Source organism: Corvus moneduloides, chromosome 3 (genome assembly GCF_009650955.1).
Source record: "Corvus moneduloides isolate bCorMon1 chromosome 3, bCorMon1.pri, whole genome shotgun sequence".
In the NCBI taxonomy this organism is placed as follows: domain Eukaryota; kingdom Metazoa; phylum Chordata; class Aves; order Passeriformes; family Corvidae; genus Corvus; species Corvus moneduloides.
This window is the reverse complement of record NC_045478.1, coordinates 5790124-5810096: the sequence shown is the minus strand read 5'-3', so window position 1 is coordinate 5810096 and position 19973 is coordinate 5790124. Positions and strand designations below refer to the sequence as shown.

The window sequence follows — 19973 nt, the reverse complement described above, 5'->3', positions numbered from 1 at the left end:
TCCTGTGCTCCAACAGCAGTGGTGGCATCACAGGTGCTTCTCTCACCTGAGTATTCTGTTTTGGCTTCTGTACCACACACATGGCAGGGGTTGCTGAGGCAAAGCTCTGCTGTTCTGCCCGTTCCTTGCATTAATCCAACAGCCAGTGCACAAGCTCTTTTTTCCTTACCTTTCTTAGCAATAACAATATTAGGATTTTGAACAGCTAGAGGCAGGACAAACACCCTTCAGAAAAGCAGAGACAAACATCACTATTGCTTAAAGCAACGAAACCAGCCCTGCTGCTGGACTTCCTTCTTCCCTGTCCCTGGTGCTCCCAGCTGTAGAATAAGGGAGGGAACAACAGAAATGCTGAAAACGGGGAAGGGCAGAATTATTCGCTCAGAGACTGATCCTGCCGTAGGTACCAGGAGCTTGTCTCCTCCCCTATGAATTTAACCCCACCCTCTCTTTTTTTATGCTCTGGGCTATTTTGGGCGGATAGCGAGGGCTGGAGTTCTGCTCAGAGCACAGCAGCACTTGTTGCTCTGAAGAACTGCCGTAATAGGGACTGCTGCCTGCTTCTTCTTAATTCTTAATACAACCTGAAAACTTGTTTACTCCACTGCTTTTGAGCTTTATCATTACAAATTATGTTTTAAGAGCTTTGTGAGAGCGGTTCAAAAGGGAAACTCACACCGTGCAGCTGAAACCTCTTTTTGCCACTTAATAGCAAGAAATCAGCTGGGAGCCTTGGGGGTGAAAAATGACAGACTGTGTTGCTGCTAATGGGGAAGGAAAGGACCCTGAAATTGAGCTCTTTGTGAAGGTAAGTCGTGCTGTGAACTGGACACTAGTGCGGCTCTCGGATCGGCTCAGCTTCTATTGAATAATCAAACTTTAATTTTCTGGCACTGAGTGGAAGCGGTGCTGTGACAGCCTGTTATCTCTCACACACATGCTCACTCTGCTTTCTTTTTCGTGGCATTAGAATTAGGTAATGTTGTGGAGGGAGAGTCAGAGTTCCTGTGTTTTATTGTTAATTCTCTCCTCATGAGTTTGTTCTGTTATTCTTAGCCTGCTGCCTGCAATGTACTGTGTCCTAACTTTAGACTTGAGGCTGTAGGCTTCAGGTTTTGCTCTATGAATCCTGACTTTCTCTTCCATTTTTGGGAAGAGCTGAGGGGTATCAGGATTTGGTACCTCAGCAGAATCTATCAGGTCTGAAATGCTGATGGACCATAAACCAATAAGGATTGCGATAAGCTGTCAGTCTTCCAATTATTTACTGCAATACTTTCTTTTTTTTCTAAACCAATAAAAACTAAATCAGTTTTTATGGTTGGTTTCCTCAGCCCGAAGCTCATTCTGATTTTATAGAAGGGTAACTGAGAACAGAAACCAATTTAATGAAAATACAGAAAAATTGCTAACCTATTATGTGGTAGGGTTTCAGAATGTTTCAAGTTGTGTGCAACTCTTACCATTAAAACCAGTGGCACAGTTGAAACCCATGACACATACAACCTTATTAATAGCAAACTTGTGCAGACTCTGTCTCAGTGAAGAGCTCAGATTTTTTGATGTTCGTAGTATTTAAAGCCTCTACACACATTGAGGCTGAAATCCCCTAAGCCCATGTAAAATCATGGAATGGCTTGGGTTGGAAGGGACCTTAAAGATCATCTTGTTCCAATCCTCCTGCCATAGGCCACTAGACCAGGTTTCTTAAAACCTTGCCCAGCCTGACCTGGAACACTTGCAGGTGTTTGGTCTCTCTGAGCCTAAACCACCCCTATAAATCCATAGGATTATTATTAATATGTAGGAGTTACCTCAGCCCCTTAGCAAACAGAGCCCTGAAAGATTGGGAAAGCAAATTCCAACTCCTCCCTTTTGTCAAGATGAGAGTATGTAATTACTTTGTACTCCCCGATGGATATTTTGGGCTGTAAGTTGAAATGTCAGCCACATCCATGATGTGTATACATGGCCTCTTCACACATCTTCCAAAACCAGTCAGTTCAGGGGCAGCTGCTCTGAATGAGCCAGCAGCAAGGTCTTTTTCCCTGGCAAACAGATTTGACAGGAATTTCAGGTTCGTAAGAGCCCTGTAGATCCTTTGTACAGAGACCTTAATGTTCTGAAATGGACCAGCATGAGTCCCTACAGCCAGACAGACACCTTACCTCCTGCAAGTTGTTTCTGTGAAATTAAGGTAAATGGAAATGTTTATGGGCTAAAAAATAGGCTGATGATGTTGTTTGGCACTCTGTCATCAGTCAAATATGTGCTGGAATGGAAATCTGTAGCTACTGGTTTGTTTTAGTGCTCACACTATTTCACTGAGGCTGACACGGATGTTTGTGATATGTGGTTCTTTGACTACATCAGCTGTTAAAGTGAAGGTCATTGCCCAGATTCATTGTGTGAAGCTCTGGATCCATAAGATAGTGGGAAAAATGAGCACTGCATTAAACTAAGCCATGCCACCACCTGAAGATTTATAACTCCAGAAAGAATATTTTTAGTAATGTGACTTCCTGCATAATGCATATTACAGGATTGCATAGAGACTCACATAAAACTCAGAGCTGGAGCAAAAGAATTAATTGGTATCTTCCTGGAGACTTTCCATTTAGGTTGAAAAATATCAATTCTTGATGTTTTGGAAAGGTGCCATTAATTTAATTAAAAGTTTAAAAGGTTGTATAGTAAAGTATGTAACCAGAGTATTAAATTATACACCTCAGAAGTTTCAAAATAAAAGGAGAAGAACATCCAAAGGAGAGACGAGCTGAAAGCTGAAAAAAAGGAGCATGTGAGATCATCATGAAAAGGTGAAAACTTTTCTGGAGGGTGACTTTGCAAATAATAGGATATTAGTAAGGGGAGATAAACAGGAAGGCTGATCCAGGAGGCACTGTGCAAAGGAGAAGATACTTTTTCTGTTTTAAGGCTGGAAAGAACAGAAAAGTGGCAACTTCTGGAGGACCATGAAATACTGGGACAAGTGGCAAATGTAAATATACTGGGCCACACTTGAGACAAGTTCTAACAGCAAAGGATGTTGGGATCAATGAGCAATGCCTCATTTGATTTTTATAGAGCTGATACTTCAGCCAAGGAAAAGGGTTCTGTCCTGCATCCTTGAATGAACACACAGAAAACACAGAGATCAGTGAGAAAACATAGGGCAGTATATGTGGCCTGGTGGAAACTGTAGCTTCCACAAGCCCAAATAAACCAGAAAGGGCTGTTTTTCACCAGCCACAGTGTCCCTAATAAGAGCATTTTCTGTCTCAGGTTAAAAAAAGAAAGGCGTTACACAATTGGTCTATTTCCCTTTTCTGTTTATCAACCAGGAGTGCAGGAGCCTCAGAAAGACAAGCAGAGAGCGGGGCTGTAACCAAAAGAGCTGCTCTGTAACCTAATGCAGCTTGGCTCAGGAGATCCTGAGCCACACAGACAGGCTGGGCACCACCAGGACACAGCCGAACTGCTGTGGCAGGGACAGGTTAAGTGGTTATCACACCTATTTGTTATCATCCCCATTGATTTCACTCATTTTCTAACGGTGCCCTACCCTGGATCTGTGAGGTATCTTTTTGTGAACAAGCGTTTGTTCTTGCAAGGTGCTTGATTGAGAGCAAACCCCCCCAAATCTGGGGCAGGACACGAGGAGAGCGATGGTGGGAGCCGTGAGGTCTGCCCGGGAGGTGGTGCCACCTTGATCAGACGTGCAGCTTGTGTGAGCAGGCCTTTGCTGAATGCTGAAACTCCGGCACTTGCTTCTCTAAACTTGTTTGACAGGGAATTGGAGGAGGCTGCCAGAGAGAAGGGTTTGATGTGTGGGGTTGTGAGGCGCTGGCGGCTGCAGCGCTGGGGAAGGGAACATCGGGAGGTAGCTCCTGCTCTGTGCTTAACCCAGCTTGTTGTAACTCAGGCTGATTTCAGTCCTTTGTGTGTTGGGGAAGCAAAGTGCTTCTGTATAAATGACAATCACAGCCTGATGGAAGGTATGCTTAGCTTTTCCTGGCAATCTTGAACCTGTATGCGTGAACATAATGACAAAACTGAAATAGTGCTCCTTTTACATGAAGTAATACAATTAAAATCCATAAGGGAGGGCCACAGGACTTTCGTGGCTTCTTTCTGTTTGCAGTGGAAACAGGTGTTTGGATGTACATTCCGTGCCTTTCAGGACTGGACTAGTACTTGATACCGAAAGGTATTGAAAGGTATTTGAAGGGAGATACATTGTACCCATGGGAAAAAAACCCAGGATGCAAAGAAGACAGCATTGCTCAGAATGCAGTCTAGAAAGCAAACAAACCCCACAAGTGGACCAAAGTACATTTCATTTTTAAAATCTTCCGGCTTTAGAAGCAGTCTATAACAAGATGTATCTTAATCCGTGTTTCTGATAGTGAAAAGATGGTGGTATCATGGTGGTAGGAGAATGTGTGGTAAGCTGGTAGGCAGCTGCTTCTAGAAAGAGTCATTGTTGTGGCATTGATGGCTTAATATTAGGAATATGTTCATCAGTATCCTGGGCTGCACTAAAATCAGCAGGACCAGTTGGTCGAGGGAGGTGATTTGTCCCCTCTACTCCACTCTTTTGAGACCCCACCTGCAGTGCTGCATCCAGCTCTGGGGTCCTCAGCAGAAGGAAGATGTGGACCCACAGGAATGAGTCCAGAAGAGGCCACTAAGTTGATCACAGGGCTGGAACACCTCTGCTGTGAAGACAGCTTGGAGAAGAGAAAGCTCCAGGAAAACCTTATAGAACCTTCCAGTACCTAAAGGGGACTGGAGAGGGACCTTCCACAAGGGCATATAGGATAAAGGGGAATGGCTTTAAGCTAAAGGAGGGTAGGTTTTTATTAGCTATTAGGAAGAATTCTGTACTGTAAGGGTGGTGAGGTCCTGGGACAGGTTGCCCAAAGTTGTGAATCCCTGACAGCATGCAAGGCCAGGCTGGATGGGGCTCTGAGCAACCTGGTATATTGGAAGGTGTCCTTGCCCTTGGCAGGGGGGTTGGAATGACATGATCTTTAAGGTCCCTTCTAACCCAAACCATTCTAGGATTAGGTGAGCAAGAGCTTTTGCTTAAAAGGTGTGAGGCTTTACTTCTCAAAGTGTTCACCCACAGTCAAACTGAATAGCCCTGAGAGAAAATGTGAAGGTGCTGCAAATTTACAAATCAAAGGAGACCTCTCAAAGGCCTTGAGCTTCCACAGTCACTACATTTAACCTGTCCCCATCTGCCAGCTGACTGGGTCTGTTAGGATTATGTCTAAAAGCGATGGCAAAATTTTGCACCAAACCTACTATTTGTGAATGAGTGGGTCAGTCAGAGAGCCTGGCTGCCAGGACAGAGCAGTCATCAACAACAGTGTGCTCCATCAAAGTCCCAGGAGCTGCCGCTCTCAGGAAGGTGTTGCTGCCCCTCTTTTGGACACAATTACCCCAGAAATTATCTCAGGGAGGAGCAAGTCTTGATTGTTTGTTTGTTTGTTTGTTTTATTCTGGCATTTTTTGGTGCATTTTCTGGATTTTTTAAAAAGATATTTCTGCTGAAAGGTGATTTGGTTTGGATTTGGTGAAGTTGTCACATAGCCTTAAAGGAAGATATAAATAAAAGTGTTACACCTGTTACAAGCAATTGTCCCCCACTATTAAAGCTTTTGTGGTTTTAATATAAGAGACTCACTGATTTCAGTTTCAGAATTTCAGGGTTATCACAACCAGTACAGGCTTTGCAAACAGGGAGTGATAACTTGATAGGAACCTTTTAACCCTTTATAACAAGACAGGCTCTGCAGTGTATTTGAGTCACAGACTGCCCTCAAAAAGTTTTTTTTCCTGATGATTAGATACCGGAATCAGATCTGGAGGGGCTCTAAGTTAATTTCTGTTTCTTGAGAAGTGTGGGTATTTCCTGCGTATTATGAGCTCAGCTTGGCTTTCATACAAAATCATTCCTATGTTTAGCTAACTTTCTAGATAAAGAGGAAATAACAAAGATTAAAAAAGCACAAGGAAGAATAATGATACTGAAACATCTGGTCCAACCTGTCTAGTGCTCCAAGACTGACAATAACATTTTTTTGTTGCCAAGCCCTTCACATTTTGAAGGAGCCACAACCACCCTACAAAGCAGGCATGTACAGAGTGTACAATCTCTGACACTTCTCAGCTGTCACCCTGGAAGTGGTGTGAGCACAGGGTTTATTGTCTATCTTGAATTTTTACCTTTTGGAGCTGCCAAGAGGGTGATGGGTACCATGGTTAGTGTCTCTTCAAACTTGTTTAGTGAGGCAGCACACGTTCAGCAGCCTGAGTCTTCTCTTCCAGCATCCTGGCCTTGTGCCTTGGTATTAAGGTTACAAAATTTACAAGGTTTGCCAGTAGTCTGGACACCAGGGAGGAAAATAATTTTACTAGGTTTGTTTAAACATCTGTAAATGAGTTTCGTAAGTTCCATGCAGGGGGACTTGAGTATTTCAGTGTAATGGTTCTGCTAAGATCTTGTCAAATCAGGAGTGACTGGAGTGACAAATCAATAACAACTCCACTTCTGACCTGCCTAAATCAGGGAAATGCTGCCTGGAATGATAGTTGCTTCTCTGATCTTTTTATTAAGCATTTTCAATAAAATCATTTAAAAAATAGAGGAAAAACATCCATCTTGGCAAGATTTAATTTTGCTTTAAACTTACATTGTTAAAAAAAAAAATTCAATAAATTCAATAAATTGCCAAATAACAGCCTAGCAAATGTTTTAAAATGACAAGTCACTTGTTTTTCCTTGTGATGAAGAAAAACAATACTTTAAAGAAGCTTTAGCCTGAGTTATACAACCCAGCATCTCTGTCTATGTGTCTGTTTTGTCTCTGAGCATTTGCAGGTTTTGTTTTGCGTCAAGACAAGGGCCTCGTTGGTGGGAATGTTAGAGACAGGCAGTAAATAGTTTAACCAGGCCAAGTTTAAAAAATGACTTGGCAGGGATATATTCACTATTCCTGCCACCTTGAATCTAGTCTGGAATGCTTTTAGGATTGCTTAGGAAACTGGTTCTCAAGTTAAGAAGGGATTTCCAGTTGTGTCTCCTGCCTAAATTCATGGTCTAATCCTTAGTTTATGGTTAAAGGTGAATGACACCCTGATCTGCCATGATTTGGGAGTTTTCCTCTATAAATGGCTGTGGCTACTTGCTTTTATTAAACTTGATGGCATTGATATATATGTTAATTGTGATCAAAACATCTGATTAAAATGAAACATATTCCAATGCTTTGTTGAATATGCATGTCTTCTTCACATGCCTTTATAAATTGGATCCATTCGAATAAATAAGAATTCAGAAACATTCAGCTTGGGTCATGGCCACAAAAGTGAGTCAGTTTTGTACTGCTGAGTTCAGTGGCAGCAGAATTAGGCCAGCCTAAGTGTATTTGAGATCTTGTTTAAACTCCTCTTGCTAGCTCCTTTATTCCTTTATTCCAGCTTTTCTGAGCCGCAGAGTCAAATTGGGTAAACACCGTGTTTTAATTTGCCATGAAAAACTGGTGATACTCATAATTATTATTGCTGGTACTTAAAAATAGCCACCAATGTGCTCTGGATGCTCTATGTTTAGCTGCAGTTTGCTCTTTTTCCATCTCTGGCAGCTCCCATCTTGTCAGGCTCACAGGTTGTTGCATTTGTGCTTCAGTGATGACGGTGAAGCTCCAGTAAGTGTCCTCAGGAAACTTTTGTTGGCAATACATGGCTCTGCTGAGGCTAATCCAGAGCAGCAAATGTCATTGGGATCATTTGACATAACATCCCAAAAATACACACGGACCCTTTCCAAGAGAGCCAGCAGGAAGTACGTTTGCCTGTGCTCCAGGATTTAATGTTGGTATCAATTACCTGCCTATGTCAAATAGAGTTTAATGGAAGGCTGTGTCAGGATTGTTTAGGAGAGCACATTGATCATCACATCAAAAATATCACTTAGTTCTTGTGTGGCACATACTTCTTCAAAATGTGGCAGATACCAGCACAATAATCCCACCAGTGCTGCAAATAGGTAATAGAAACATTATTGTGTTAGTAGTATTTCTATTTTTCAGCTAAGAGCTCTGGTAGCTTTTTCAAATTACTGCTTTTTAACAGAGTCAGGCAGATGTTAAAGGGCTGTGACTTTATGTGTTAAGTTTTATACTTGAATAACAGAAGATTTCAGTGATAAACTTTTTTTTTAGCTAAGGTTGACACAAAGTCAGGGAGAATCAGTTGGGATAAGGAAGGGTTTGGTTTTGTGCTGGATTCAATCTGTAAATCTTACCTGATGTAGGAAATCAGAGCAGGTACCTAAGGACCTGTAATGGCTAATTTGTAAATAGCTTGAAGTAATTTGTTTGACACAGTAAAATTTCATGTGGAAATTTCCTTATTCCCTTTCCGTCCTTGTTTTCTGCTCTCTCCATTTTTTTCCACTTCTGTGTTGCTGACATGCAGCAAAACTCATCTAGATGGGGTAACAGGGATATGTATGTACATCTGAAACGATGAGTTAAAAAATCTGGTTTTTGTAGGTCCGAGGAGTTTAATCAGCATCATGGATTCCTGGCATGGTTTTTTATATTAAACCTAAGACTTGGAAATTATTACAGTGGAACAGAAGTAATTCAAACTATATCCAGCTGTGTTTTGCAGTTCCAGAGCCAGTAATTTTATTTAATAATACCTAAGGGCAGAACTGAATCTAACTGATTGCATTTACAACATGTCATTGCTGTTTGTTACATAACTTGATTGTCAGTACACAGGTAAATGTAGAACGATGAGTCCATAGGGGTTCTTTTCTCTGACTCTGTTAAATTTAGTTCCTTTGTAAGTGAGTATTACTCTGTCCCTCTCAAGAATAATTTCATGACTTACTTTTTAGAGTGTGTATGATTTTACTCTTCTATATGTATTAAAGTTTATTAGTGCTGGTGTTCATTGGCTGAAGTGATCTTCCATGATTTAACACATATTCTTCTTTGATTCAGTGACTGATGCACCACAGAAATTTCATGGGTACAATGTCATAAGAGGAGATGTGCTCAGAAAAGGGACTAGACCACAAAGTACCTGAGATACAGTTCTCTAACATACCACAGCAAAGCTTTGCCATGTTAAACTGGCTCCAGTGTTGTCAAAATCCAAATCAAGTTTTTTTTGGCTTTCCATTCTATGAACAAATGAGTACTGCAGTACTTTATCTTAATAGAAAGCAACAGCACAGCTCCCACCATTCAAACCTTCTGATTTTTATTATTTTTTCTAATCAAACTGTGAAAAGGTCCCGCAATGCAAATTTTACATTTTAAGCTCAGTAATATTCCCAGGTTTTGACCCAAATTCTTGGCAGGATTTCTTTACTTTTGTGTTTTTCTGCCTCCTTCAGTGATCCAAGGCAAGTTCTTCAGGCTCTCCTCACCTTTATAAACTGCTGATACCAGTCCTTCTCTAGTGCCAGGTTTGTGGAGGTGTGTTGCATCTTCTGTAGGACCAACTTCTCTGCTTTTCCTGCTTGTTCTCACACACAAAAAGACTCATAAATTTACACCAGTCTTGTAATCCCCATGATTTCTATGCTGGTCTCCAAAGTAGCCTGGTTACTTCTTAAGAGGTATTATGTATCTGGAGCTCAAATGCTTTTCCAATTTTTTTCCCTGTGCACCTGATTTCCAAATGACATTAAAATAGCTCCTTTTTATGTATTTCTGGCAACCCTTCATAAAACTGAAATAAAGCACTAATTGAAATGCATTTCAGGAGGGCTGTGTTGTATTAACTTACTAATACGTCTGTAGGACAGTAGGAGTTGAAGCTGTCCCTGCTATAGCTACTCTGGCATAAAGGACATTATATTAAAGGATGAAGGTGCTCAAATAGTGGCAGTTTGCTCTTCTAAATCGTCATCTTGATAGATGCTAATTTTGTGTGCAGTGCAGATGACAGAAGCCCATGTCATTCACCTGTATGAGTTTGCAAAATGTAATTAAAAAGTTCAAGGCCTAATATTCAAGGCTGAAACTGATTTTAATTTACTTTAAATTCTATAAAACTTGCAAATATTTTATATGGGAATAGTGATTTTGCCCCCTTCTTTACGTAAATCAGGCTGTAAAAAAGCCATTTCTTAACTATTTCTGTTGCTCCTCTTGCATTTCATAGAGTCATAGAATTGTTTGGGTTGGAAGGGACCTTAAAGATCATGTAATTCCCACTCCCCTGCCATGGGCAGGTACATCTTCCACTAGACCAGGTTGCTCAGAGCCTCATCCAGCCTGGACTTTAATACTTCCAGGAATGGATCATCCACAACTTCTCTGGCCAATTTTTTCTTCCTCTGGTCTAAGAAAATCATATCATGACTCAGTTTAGCATTCACTAGTATCTTAGGTGTTAAAACCTGTTCATGATTCTGGAAATGGGGTTTATGCACAGAGTGAGTTTGCTTGATTTAGGTATGGCTTTAGTTTCTATTTCTCTTAACCAAGAAGATGCCAAAAAAGGTATGATTTTTTTTTTTTTTTTTTAAACATAAGTGTAATGTTCTACTGCTTGGAAAAGGGCTCGTTACCTCCAAAGAGAGTGTGCTGCTGCAGGCTCGCAGTGGAGTTCAAGTATGATGAGCTAATCCTTGTATGTTCCATCTCAGAAAACACTGGACAACTGAGCTCAGCAATTGTGTGTATTCAGAAAAGGCTGTTTAGCATCAATTTTACATGTTCAGAAGATGGATTTTTTTTTTTTTTTTTTGTGAAAGTGTTGGGTTTTGTTATTTTAATTCTTAGTAGTAAAACACAGGGTGATACTAGAAGTTCTCCAAGCTTCCTAGATGCTGATAGTAATTAAGCATCCTTAGATCCCAGTTCTGCAAAGGAGGATGTGGATGCTGCTCTGTGCTTTGGCAGCCACCTTTGAACATGATTGTCTTTGCGAAATCCATTCCCTGAGATTAAAAAAAATTGCCTTTTTATAGCATTTCTGAAGCACTGTACAGTCATGGTCAGCACTTCACAGGTGCAGAAGCTGAGAAGCCGTGGCCTTGTGTGAGGAGGGCCAGCAAGAACTTCACCTTGGTCCTGTGCTCTGTCCTTTAGTCACAGCTCCTGTGTCTTTTGGGTCTTGTACAGCACTTAGCATGACTGATTTAGTGTTCATGTGCCACACAGGCTTAGTAATTCACAGTAAATAGCCCAATAACAGACACACAAATAATACTAGTCACAGCTATGCATTTTTACTATTTTTTTGGTAATTGTTATTAGTAGGGAGGGGTCAAGGTTTAGATTATCTTTTGGCTGGCTATTTTAAACACACATAGAGCTTATGTGTGTTAGGATGTTGGAAAAGAAGTAGAGAAGAATAATTTTAAAGCTTAAAAATTGCTCAAGATAGACTGCCTTCAGGATGGCATTCTCCTTTAATTAAAAGAACAAACATCACTTGACTGCAATATTAAATATATCTGTGGGGTCTTTTTAGTACAGTGGTAACAAGTATAGCAAGACAGAGAATCACAGAATGATTTGAGTTGGAATGCACTTCAGGACTGTCTATTTCCAATCCCTCTGCCATGGGCAGGGACACCTTCCACTAGACTAGGTTGCTCCAAGCCCCATGCAACCTGGCCTTATCCCTTCCAGGCATGGGGAATTCACAACTTCTCTGTGCAACATATTAATAGTTAAGGTCAAATGTCGTCAGGTTAGGAGTAGGCTTAATAGTAACTGTAAAGGTGATTAACTGTTGGAATGAACCACCAAAGAAGTCATGCCCTGTCTGCCTCTGGTCAGATCAAGACTAGATATGCTGTAATGAAGCACACATAGTTACGGACAATCAAGGAATAAACTTGCCAGAAAATCTGCAAACCAGCAGGACATTGCAATGGAGGAGGTCTTGACACAGCAGAACAGGGCTTGGTTCAAGTACGGAAGGAGTCTTTGTTTTCTGTGTCTCTGAATGACAGCACAAATTTGGTTGAGGCCAGTCTGAGGTGCTTACGTGTCCTGGGTGTGATAATGGATTGTGATTAATTCAGGTGGTGGTTAAATATGGGATTACTTACCTTATATGCTTATCATATCTGGTTACGCAAGGGCTGGACTTCGGAAGAGCCTCCAAAGGCTGAGCAGATGAGTGCTGTGTCAGTACAGGACAGACCTTGAAGATTAGATGAGGAAGAGCTAAACTGGAAGATAAAAGAGCTGAATTCCCTTTCTGTCTGTCGTTGCCTAAGTCACATCACAACCCTGTGCCTTTGCTTCATTCCCTATGAAATATTTGCCCCAACATCCATTTTCGTATCTGTGTAGCCCAGTAACATGTCCAGCTAAAATTTCCTCTCTTTTCCCTTTATACAGATGAGTGACTGTAAAAGCTACTCAATCATTGTGGATTAAATCCTGACATAATACTGAATTAATTCTCAGGTTGGGCTGGTGCTTTTCTGTATGAATTGCTAAGCTTGTCCTCCCCATGACATTTTGACACCCAAGTAGACACCCCGAACCTTGACATCCAGGACATGTAGCTGTTGTTCTGTGTGCTGGTGCATGCCTGTACCTGTGTATTGTCCCAAACAAGTGGAAATCAGAGAAACCAGCCCCGATGGATCATCGCTATTGTTGCTGGTGTTTTTCTAGATTGTGACTCAATTTGTGTGGGTCAACAGGCACGTTGTGTTACTGCTTTCCTTTTGCTTTTAGCTGCTGAATGGGCAACTTCAAACAGATGCAATGCATATCATGGGGGGAAATTATTTTTTTTCACTGCCCTGTGTTTTGTGATGAGCTATTGCTGTTGATTCAGTTTGCAACTGAGGACCTGTTTTGTTTGTTTATTTTATTTATAGTATTTTTTTCAAAAGCTCTTCCTGAATGAAGAGGGATTGAATCACGGAATATTCTTGCAGGTTCTAGGTTCTCTCAGACTGGCAGTTTTAGTTGTTTTTCTGTACTCAGTTCTTTTAAATGCCCAGGACGTGCCAAGAGAATCCAATGCAACAATGCCCTTAATTATTAAGTCTATTTTCAGTCTTCAATTAGCATTAATTAATTTTAATTCACTTTTCATTTCTGAATATTGACTCACCCATGCAGTTTGACAAGGAATTCTGTTTTGCCTTGATTTACTGAGTTGCCCTTTCTTGTACCGAGATGTGCTAAATTTGAATTTTTGGTTTTGTTTTCTTTCTAAACAATAGCTCTGAGTCTGAGTTAAACTCTGAGTTAAGCTCTAGATCCAGTCATAGGGCTGGGTCTTACCTGAAGTTCAGAAATTTTGTTTTCTCTGCATTAAGCACTCAGTACTCACCCTGCTCCAAGATGGAGCCACAAGGAGCTCCTAGGAGTGTACAAATGTAATATTTTATTACATATTTCAATTCCATATTTACAAATCTTCAATTACATATTTCTCTAAACACTCCATCAGTCTTCTTGCTATTCAGTCTGTAATAAAGGCAGGTGAACATGGATGTGGGAAGACTTGTTTCAGAGTGGGAAGTATGCACTGCCCATCCTGGCTCATTGACACCAGCAGCCCCATGATCCATGCTTGTGGGAACATCTCGTTCTCTTACTGAGCATAATCTCTGCTCAGTGGCTTCATGATTCAGAGTTTATCTTAAAAGAGATGATTCAGCAATAATACTGAATGCTCACTGTAGACAGCTCCTCAGGTCCAACCTTGAAGAACTGGGGAAGGATGTGGCCAAGATGGGAACTTTGAACAAGTTATCTAACTTTATAAAAAAGTTATATAAACTTTATAAAATTTATAAGGTTATAATTAGTCCCATGACATCTCTTTTGCTCTGGCTACCAAGAATTATTAATTTTTTAATTCATTAAAAATTATTTGAATATTTATTTAACATTTATTTAAAGCCATATCCAGGATCTTTGAAAGTGAGTGCAGTGTTAGTACTAATCACCTTGTGCCATGCTGCCAGAAAGAGGGATTTTGTACTAACAAATGTTTAGCTTTTTATTGGAAGTGTGAAATTATAGGATTTCTCTTATTTGTTATTTTTGAAAGACCACTCGTGTGTGCTTGACATTTTACAACAATAGGAAAAAAAAATTTAGAGAGAATCATTTTAGAGAGAATCGTGAGTAAAGATGAAAAAATAGCTAATTCTTCAGAGCTTATTCACGTACTTGAAGGAATTGGGCTTAGCTGTACACAAATGTATAGAAAATGTTCAGAAATTCTCTTGCCAAATGCTGGTTTCTCAATTACCTGATTAACCTGGATTGTCTCCAGAGAAGGTGGAACCTTCTTGTGAACTTAACAATAATGGGTGAGGTAATTTAGAGGGCATGATTCTTGTGTCACACTCCATTTCCACCATATTGAAAAGGATTGGTTTAATTTGAATAAAGCCACCTGGGTGACAATGTCAGAGAAGCAGAGTGGAGAGCCAGAGAAAGGGATGGGAGCTGGAGGTGAGATCTCAGTGTTGCTGACACCAAATCATTGGTGAAGGCCAGGGAATGGGGAATATGGCTGAAAGGTGAGGGGCATAAAATGAAAGAAAATCAACAAAATGATTATTTTTCTGCGGCGGGAAGAGAGCGAGCAAGTGATATTTGGGAAGAAGGCTCCTGGTTGCTTCTGAGACAGCTGTGAGAGGAAAGAACAGGCTGGAGAAGAGTTTTGGTGTACAGCCATTCTGGGGTCACTGCTGGGCTTTTTGGAGGGTGCTCCACTTGGAATATGAGGAACTTAGGAGTGATAAGAATAAAAACCCAAAAGATGATATTTGGAATCAACAGCATGGTCAAGGATCCCAGAAACAAAAGGACAGTAGGAGGTGAAGAGGTGCTAGGGAAGGGGCGATGGATTATTTTAATTAATAGCATTGAATTAAACTTAATTAAGCTTTGGGTTTGTTTTTTTTCATCCTCCATAAGAGGATAAAATGGAATTAGAGGAAGTTCAGTCTGAGCAGCAAGTCAAAATTTGTTTCGAGAAAATTATCAAAACTGTTTCCTATGAAAAGTTTTTAAAGCATTTCAAACTGACCTAAACAGTACAGACACAGGAATTTAAGAAGTCATCCTGCACTGGGATACTGACTAAATAAGAGATGTGTTCCAAACTCCTCTCATTGAGCTGACTGTTTTTTCTGTTTACAACATTTATCATACATTAATTTCAGAAGCCCATACTGCAAAAAAAATTTGTAACTTCTACTTTTACTCATACACACACTTATTCAAAATGGCTCAGTGGCTTTTGGAAAGAATCACTGTTTATTTTCTCCACCCCTTGATATTGAGCACACAAATTGTTTTGCTTTTAGGTGAGTCCCAAGGAACATTTACTTGCTGTTAGTGTGTATGTCTTAAGACTCTTGGTTTCACTGCAGGTGTTCCATTTATAAACTCAGAACTTGCTCTCTGTTTCTTATTTAATGAAATATTCAGAGAGTGGCATCAGAAAAGACTGCCTTGTAGTGCAACACCCCTCTAATGGCTAAATATGACTGCATGTCTGTGTAGATGATCAGATGAACAAATACAGCAAGGAAGAAAATACTAACAGTGAAAAAAATATCCCCTCAATACTAAACTCTGTAATTATTTCTCTGTGAGTAGCTGGAAACCAGAAAATTTATTTATAAGGCATTTTTATTCTCAGGGCATTATGGCTCAGTCCAAATACCGGTAATATTGTATTGATAATTAGTTTATTGGAGTGATTGTGGGTTGCACTTGAAGTCACACTGAGGTGCAAACATCACACCAAAGACTGGTTTGGGCCTGTGGTTTGCTGCTCTTTGAAGCAGAGCTTTCAGTGGAAGTCACAAACGCTCATCACATTTTGGGGTGGAGCTTCTCCCTGTGCCTTCTGCAGGGCTCTGAACTTTGGAGATGCAAAAGGAGAGAGGAAGGCCCAGTCCTACCCACTATGGGACACCTCCTGAGGGCTGCCAATTGCTCTTTTAACCCATTCAAAGTCACTGATGAACTGTATTTTTATGATGATAATAAGATACAAACCAAGACCCCTGAGGACACATTATGGGGCCAGCTGATATGGTAAATGCCCTTATCAGCAGCACCCACCATTCAGACCTTTATATGCAGTGCCTGCAAGTGACTCTTTTCTAATACTGCAAATAAAGTCATGGAATTTCAATAAATAATTCAGCCCTGGATCTTATTTCGGGTTCAGCGTTAACTTTCAGCACCTGGCTGCTGTTATTATTTGTTAGTCTGATATGCTGCTTAGAGGCATGGAAATTTGGCTGCAATTCACCAACATTTGCAGAATATGCTAAATGACCAGATTACTACCCCTGGCTCAGAGATTTTTAACAGACGTGCAAATTCCAGATGTGCCAGATTTGATTCTTACAAGAAAAACTGCCTGCAGGATTCTGGTACTGTAATGGGAGCTATGCACAGATCTTGTTTTGGAGAAACAACTCCTGTATTTGCACCTGATCTCCACTAGAAACAGGAATAATTTGGCTATAATTTGCATTGCCTGCGACACCTTTTGACAATGATCTATCTCTCATTTTATTTTCTGCAACTTCCCCAGGGGGAAATGATTTTTTTTGTATCTAATTAGCTCTCAGGATATAGAATCATCAATATCTGAGAGTATTAAAATTGGTGCTTTGTGAATAGATAAATTCTTTCTCACAAATTCTTTCTTCAGAGCACATAGAACTACTTGTGGTTTTAATCATTTATTAGGAAGAAACTAGTGAATCCAAAGTATTACTCCACTTTCACTGAAGTCAGTGGAAAATTTATCATTAGTGGGAATATTTTGTGTGAATATTGGCTGTTATGGAATTAGACAAGGTATGTTATCATTGAATCATAAAATATTTTGAGCTGGAAGGGACATTTTAAAGGTCATCTAGTCTGACCCCCCTGCAATAATCAGGGACATCTTTAACTAGATCAGTTTCCTGAGAGCCTTGTCCAGCCTGACCTTGAACCTTTCCAGGGATGGGACATCCAGAACTACTCTATTAGAACGAAACGCACTAATGGGTGTGGCACCTAAAGGCAAAAACCCTAATAAGATCCTGCAGGCTTAAGCTTTCAGAATGAAGGAGCTGCATTATGGATATGCAGAGCATGAACAGTCACCAGTATCAATGTCTTGCAGGACAAGATCCTTCCAGTACCTGAAGGGAGCCAACGAGAAAGATGGAGAGAAAATATTTACAAGAGCCTGGAGCAACAGGACAAGGGGGAATGGCTTAAAACTGAAAGAGAGCAGGTTTAGATTGGATATTAGGAAGAAGTTCTTCCCTGTGACGGTGGCGAGGCCCTGGCACGGGTTGCCCAGAGAAGCTGTGGCTGCCCCATCCCTGGAAGTGTCCAAGGCCGGGTTGGACAGGGCTTGGAGCGACCTGGGATAATGGAAGGTGTTCCTGCCCATGGCAGAGCAGTTGGAAATTGATGATCTTTAAGGTCCCTTCCAACCAGAACCATTAGGATTCTAAGTTTATTTATCTTAAAAAAAAGTATTTGTGACTTTTTTGTTCAAAGTCCCTCTTCCTATGAGATACACCATTGTATCCGAAACAACCACCAGCAGCTGATGCTTCAGCATCTCTATTGACTTTTACTAAAACTGTGACAATTTTCTGAATACTTCTGTGTCCTGATTCCCCAGATCCTGTCACCAAGGTTCCTTCTAGTCCTTGAACCCACATGCATAGCTGCAATTGATAAATGAGAAAAGAAGATTACATGTATAAGTGATGTGACAAGTTAGGTGGCTTTTGGAAAACCGCATAAATGGGATGTTGACTTCCCTGGGAGCGAGCTGCTCCCTGCAATGCAAAAAGGCAACGCTAGAGGGGATTTTACTACCACTCTACGTGAGGCATGTGCCTCTCCCAAAAACCCTTCCAAGACATATGTTCTAGTTCAGCCACAAGATGTTGGCTACAGGCTGAGCGAAATCTATGTTTGTATGATGCAAAAGGTCAGGAGAGATTATGATAATTGTCCCTTCTGGCCATGAAACCTCTGAGTGAAATTCTGGTCCTGTCAAAGTCACGGGCAAATTTGCTGTCGATTTCACTGGGGCCAGACTCCATCCTGTGCAAGTCGGAGGGCAGCAAATGTCTGAGCCATCAAGCATCCAGCATTGGCAGTAAGAGCAGCTTTGTTGTCAGAGTCACTAATATATACTGTTAGAAAGGATTTTTAAAACATCCTATGCCCCCTTTCCCCTCTGCAGCAGGATGAAATAAATCAAGACCAGTTTTACCGGTTTCTTTTGATTTCTTCAAAGCCTCCACTAAATGCAGATTACACAACCTCCTTAGAAAGCCTGCTTTGTGTTTCATTAGTCCTATAATTACACTAGCTTTTTTCCCTCCTAAATCTTTATTGTTGCAAATTGAGCAAAATGCTTAATCCCATCCTCTGTGGGCATGAACAACAATGGATCATCATCCTCTTTGTGAAACAGTCTTATACATGCTTGAGGACTGTTATGTTGTAGTAGAACAACACATGTACATCTCATTATCTTGTTGCTGTTTGCTGTAGGTGCACAGACTGATGATTCACATTGTTTGTGATTTATGTAAAACCTCCTTTGCTTTGCCCTCACCAGCTATTCCCCATCCTGCATTTTGTGCGTTACATTTTGTTTTTCTCACATCTTGCACCTTGAGGTTTATTTTGCTCAATTTTGATTTAAGTGATTTCAGACACTTCGTTCCAACTTCTTAGCATCACTTTGAGTCTACTCCTCTCCTGGGAAATCCCAGTAACCTCTCTGTGCTCATTGTTGTCAGGAAATTTTGTAAGGTTCTGTCTGTTCCTTCCTCAGTTTTGCTAATGGAAACATTAAATATGACTCATCTTGTCACAGACATTTATGGTACCTTTATTTGTTATGTGTTTAAATGCTAACAGAAAACTTTATTATTGCTGCTCCATAAGTATTTTTTCAACTACTCATACAAGCACTTTGCAGAGGTTTCATGCAGGTCCTGTTTCCCTATTTTATTAATGAAAATACAGTCTGGATCTGATGTCATAAACCTTACAGAGGTCCGCTTCTGGGCACCTGGTGCTTCCTTCTTACCCAAAGTACTGGGAAACCTGGCAGAGAACAAAATTTACTTGGCTTAATTCATGTTATTTGTTCCTGATATGTCCATATTGTCTTTTCTTACCAACTTTAGATTTCCACATGCACTTGTGAGTTACTGTTACTCATTTGTTCCAGTATCTTTCTGTATGTTAAGTGTATGTATCTGACATCTCTTGAGTTCTTTTCTTGTTCCTGTGGAGTCTCGTTCCCAATGTATTATTGATGGGTCCCCAAGAAGCAAAGATTTTAAAAGCTGTTCTCTGAGGTTGCATCCATTCACTGGCTTATGTTGGTACCCAGGATTCTGTGCCAGGATCCTGGTGAGTGATGGGAACAGTTTTTATGCTGCTTTATTAGATTGGAAAAGGCTCAGGAAGAAGTGCAAAGGATGATTGTTACTTTTCCATCAAGCCAAGAATGAAACACCTGTATTTTCAGTCCAGTATGTCCCAAAGCACAGGAACTTCGTGCACAATCTGCTATTAAGAGCTATGATAAGAATGGCAATTTCTGGTTTTGAAGAATTTCAAGATTTCACTCTAAGTTGCTCTAAGTCTAAAAACCCATTTTAAAACATTCCCAGTGTTACTAAACAGAGGCTGTGGTAGGTTTTCTGTGAGGAGGGAAACTGCAATAGTAATTTTAAAAGGAAATTTTGGCTGCTGGGTGGGCTGCTGGGCAGCCAGGAACCCTGCGAGTCTTGCTGAGCTGCACATTGTGATCGCACAGCTTTGTGTGGTCCCAGCACCCTGCCTGTCCTCAGGGGCTGGCCAAAGACCACAACTCCAGGTGTATTCCCAAGGTGATATGGCCAAAGCCTTTGTGCATCTCCATCACGTATTTGTCAA

At 40.7% G+C, this 19973-nt stretch overlaps 1 protein-coding gene across 2 annotated transcripts in view; it reads left to right on the top strand.

The window, feature by feature from the left end:
• CLIC5 (chloride intracellular channel 5) overlaps positions 1 to 19973 on the top strand; it is a 79811-nt gene that overhangs the window by 20303 nt on the left and 39535 nt on the right. Inside the window, exon 1 of one of the 2 annotated variants that reach the window (XM_032104135.1) lies at positions 467 to 808. The exons of the other annotated variant lie outside the window; for it this stretch is intronic. Coding sequence (XP_031960026.1) covers positions 746 to 808 — 63 coding nt within the window. The 5' untranslated portion in view covers positions 467 to 745. Of the gene's footprint in view, positions 1 to 466; positions 809 to 19973 lie in introns of those variants that run through there. 2 annotated transcript variants of the gene reach the window in all.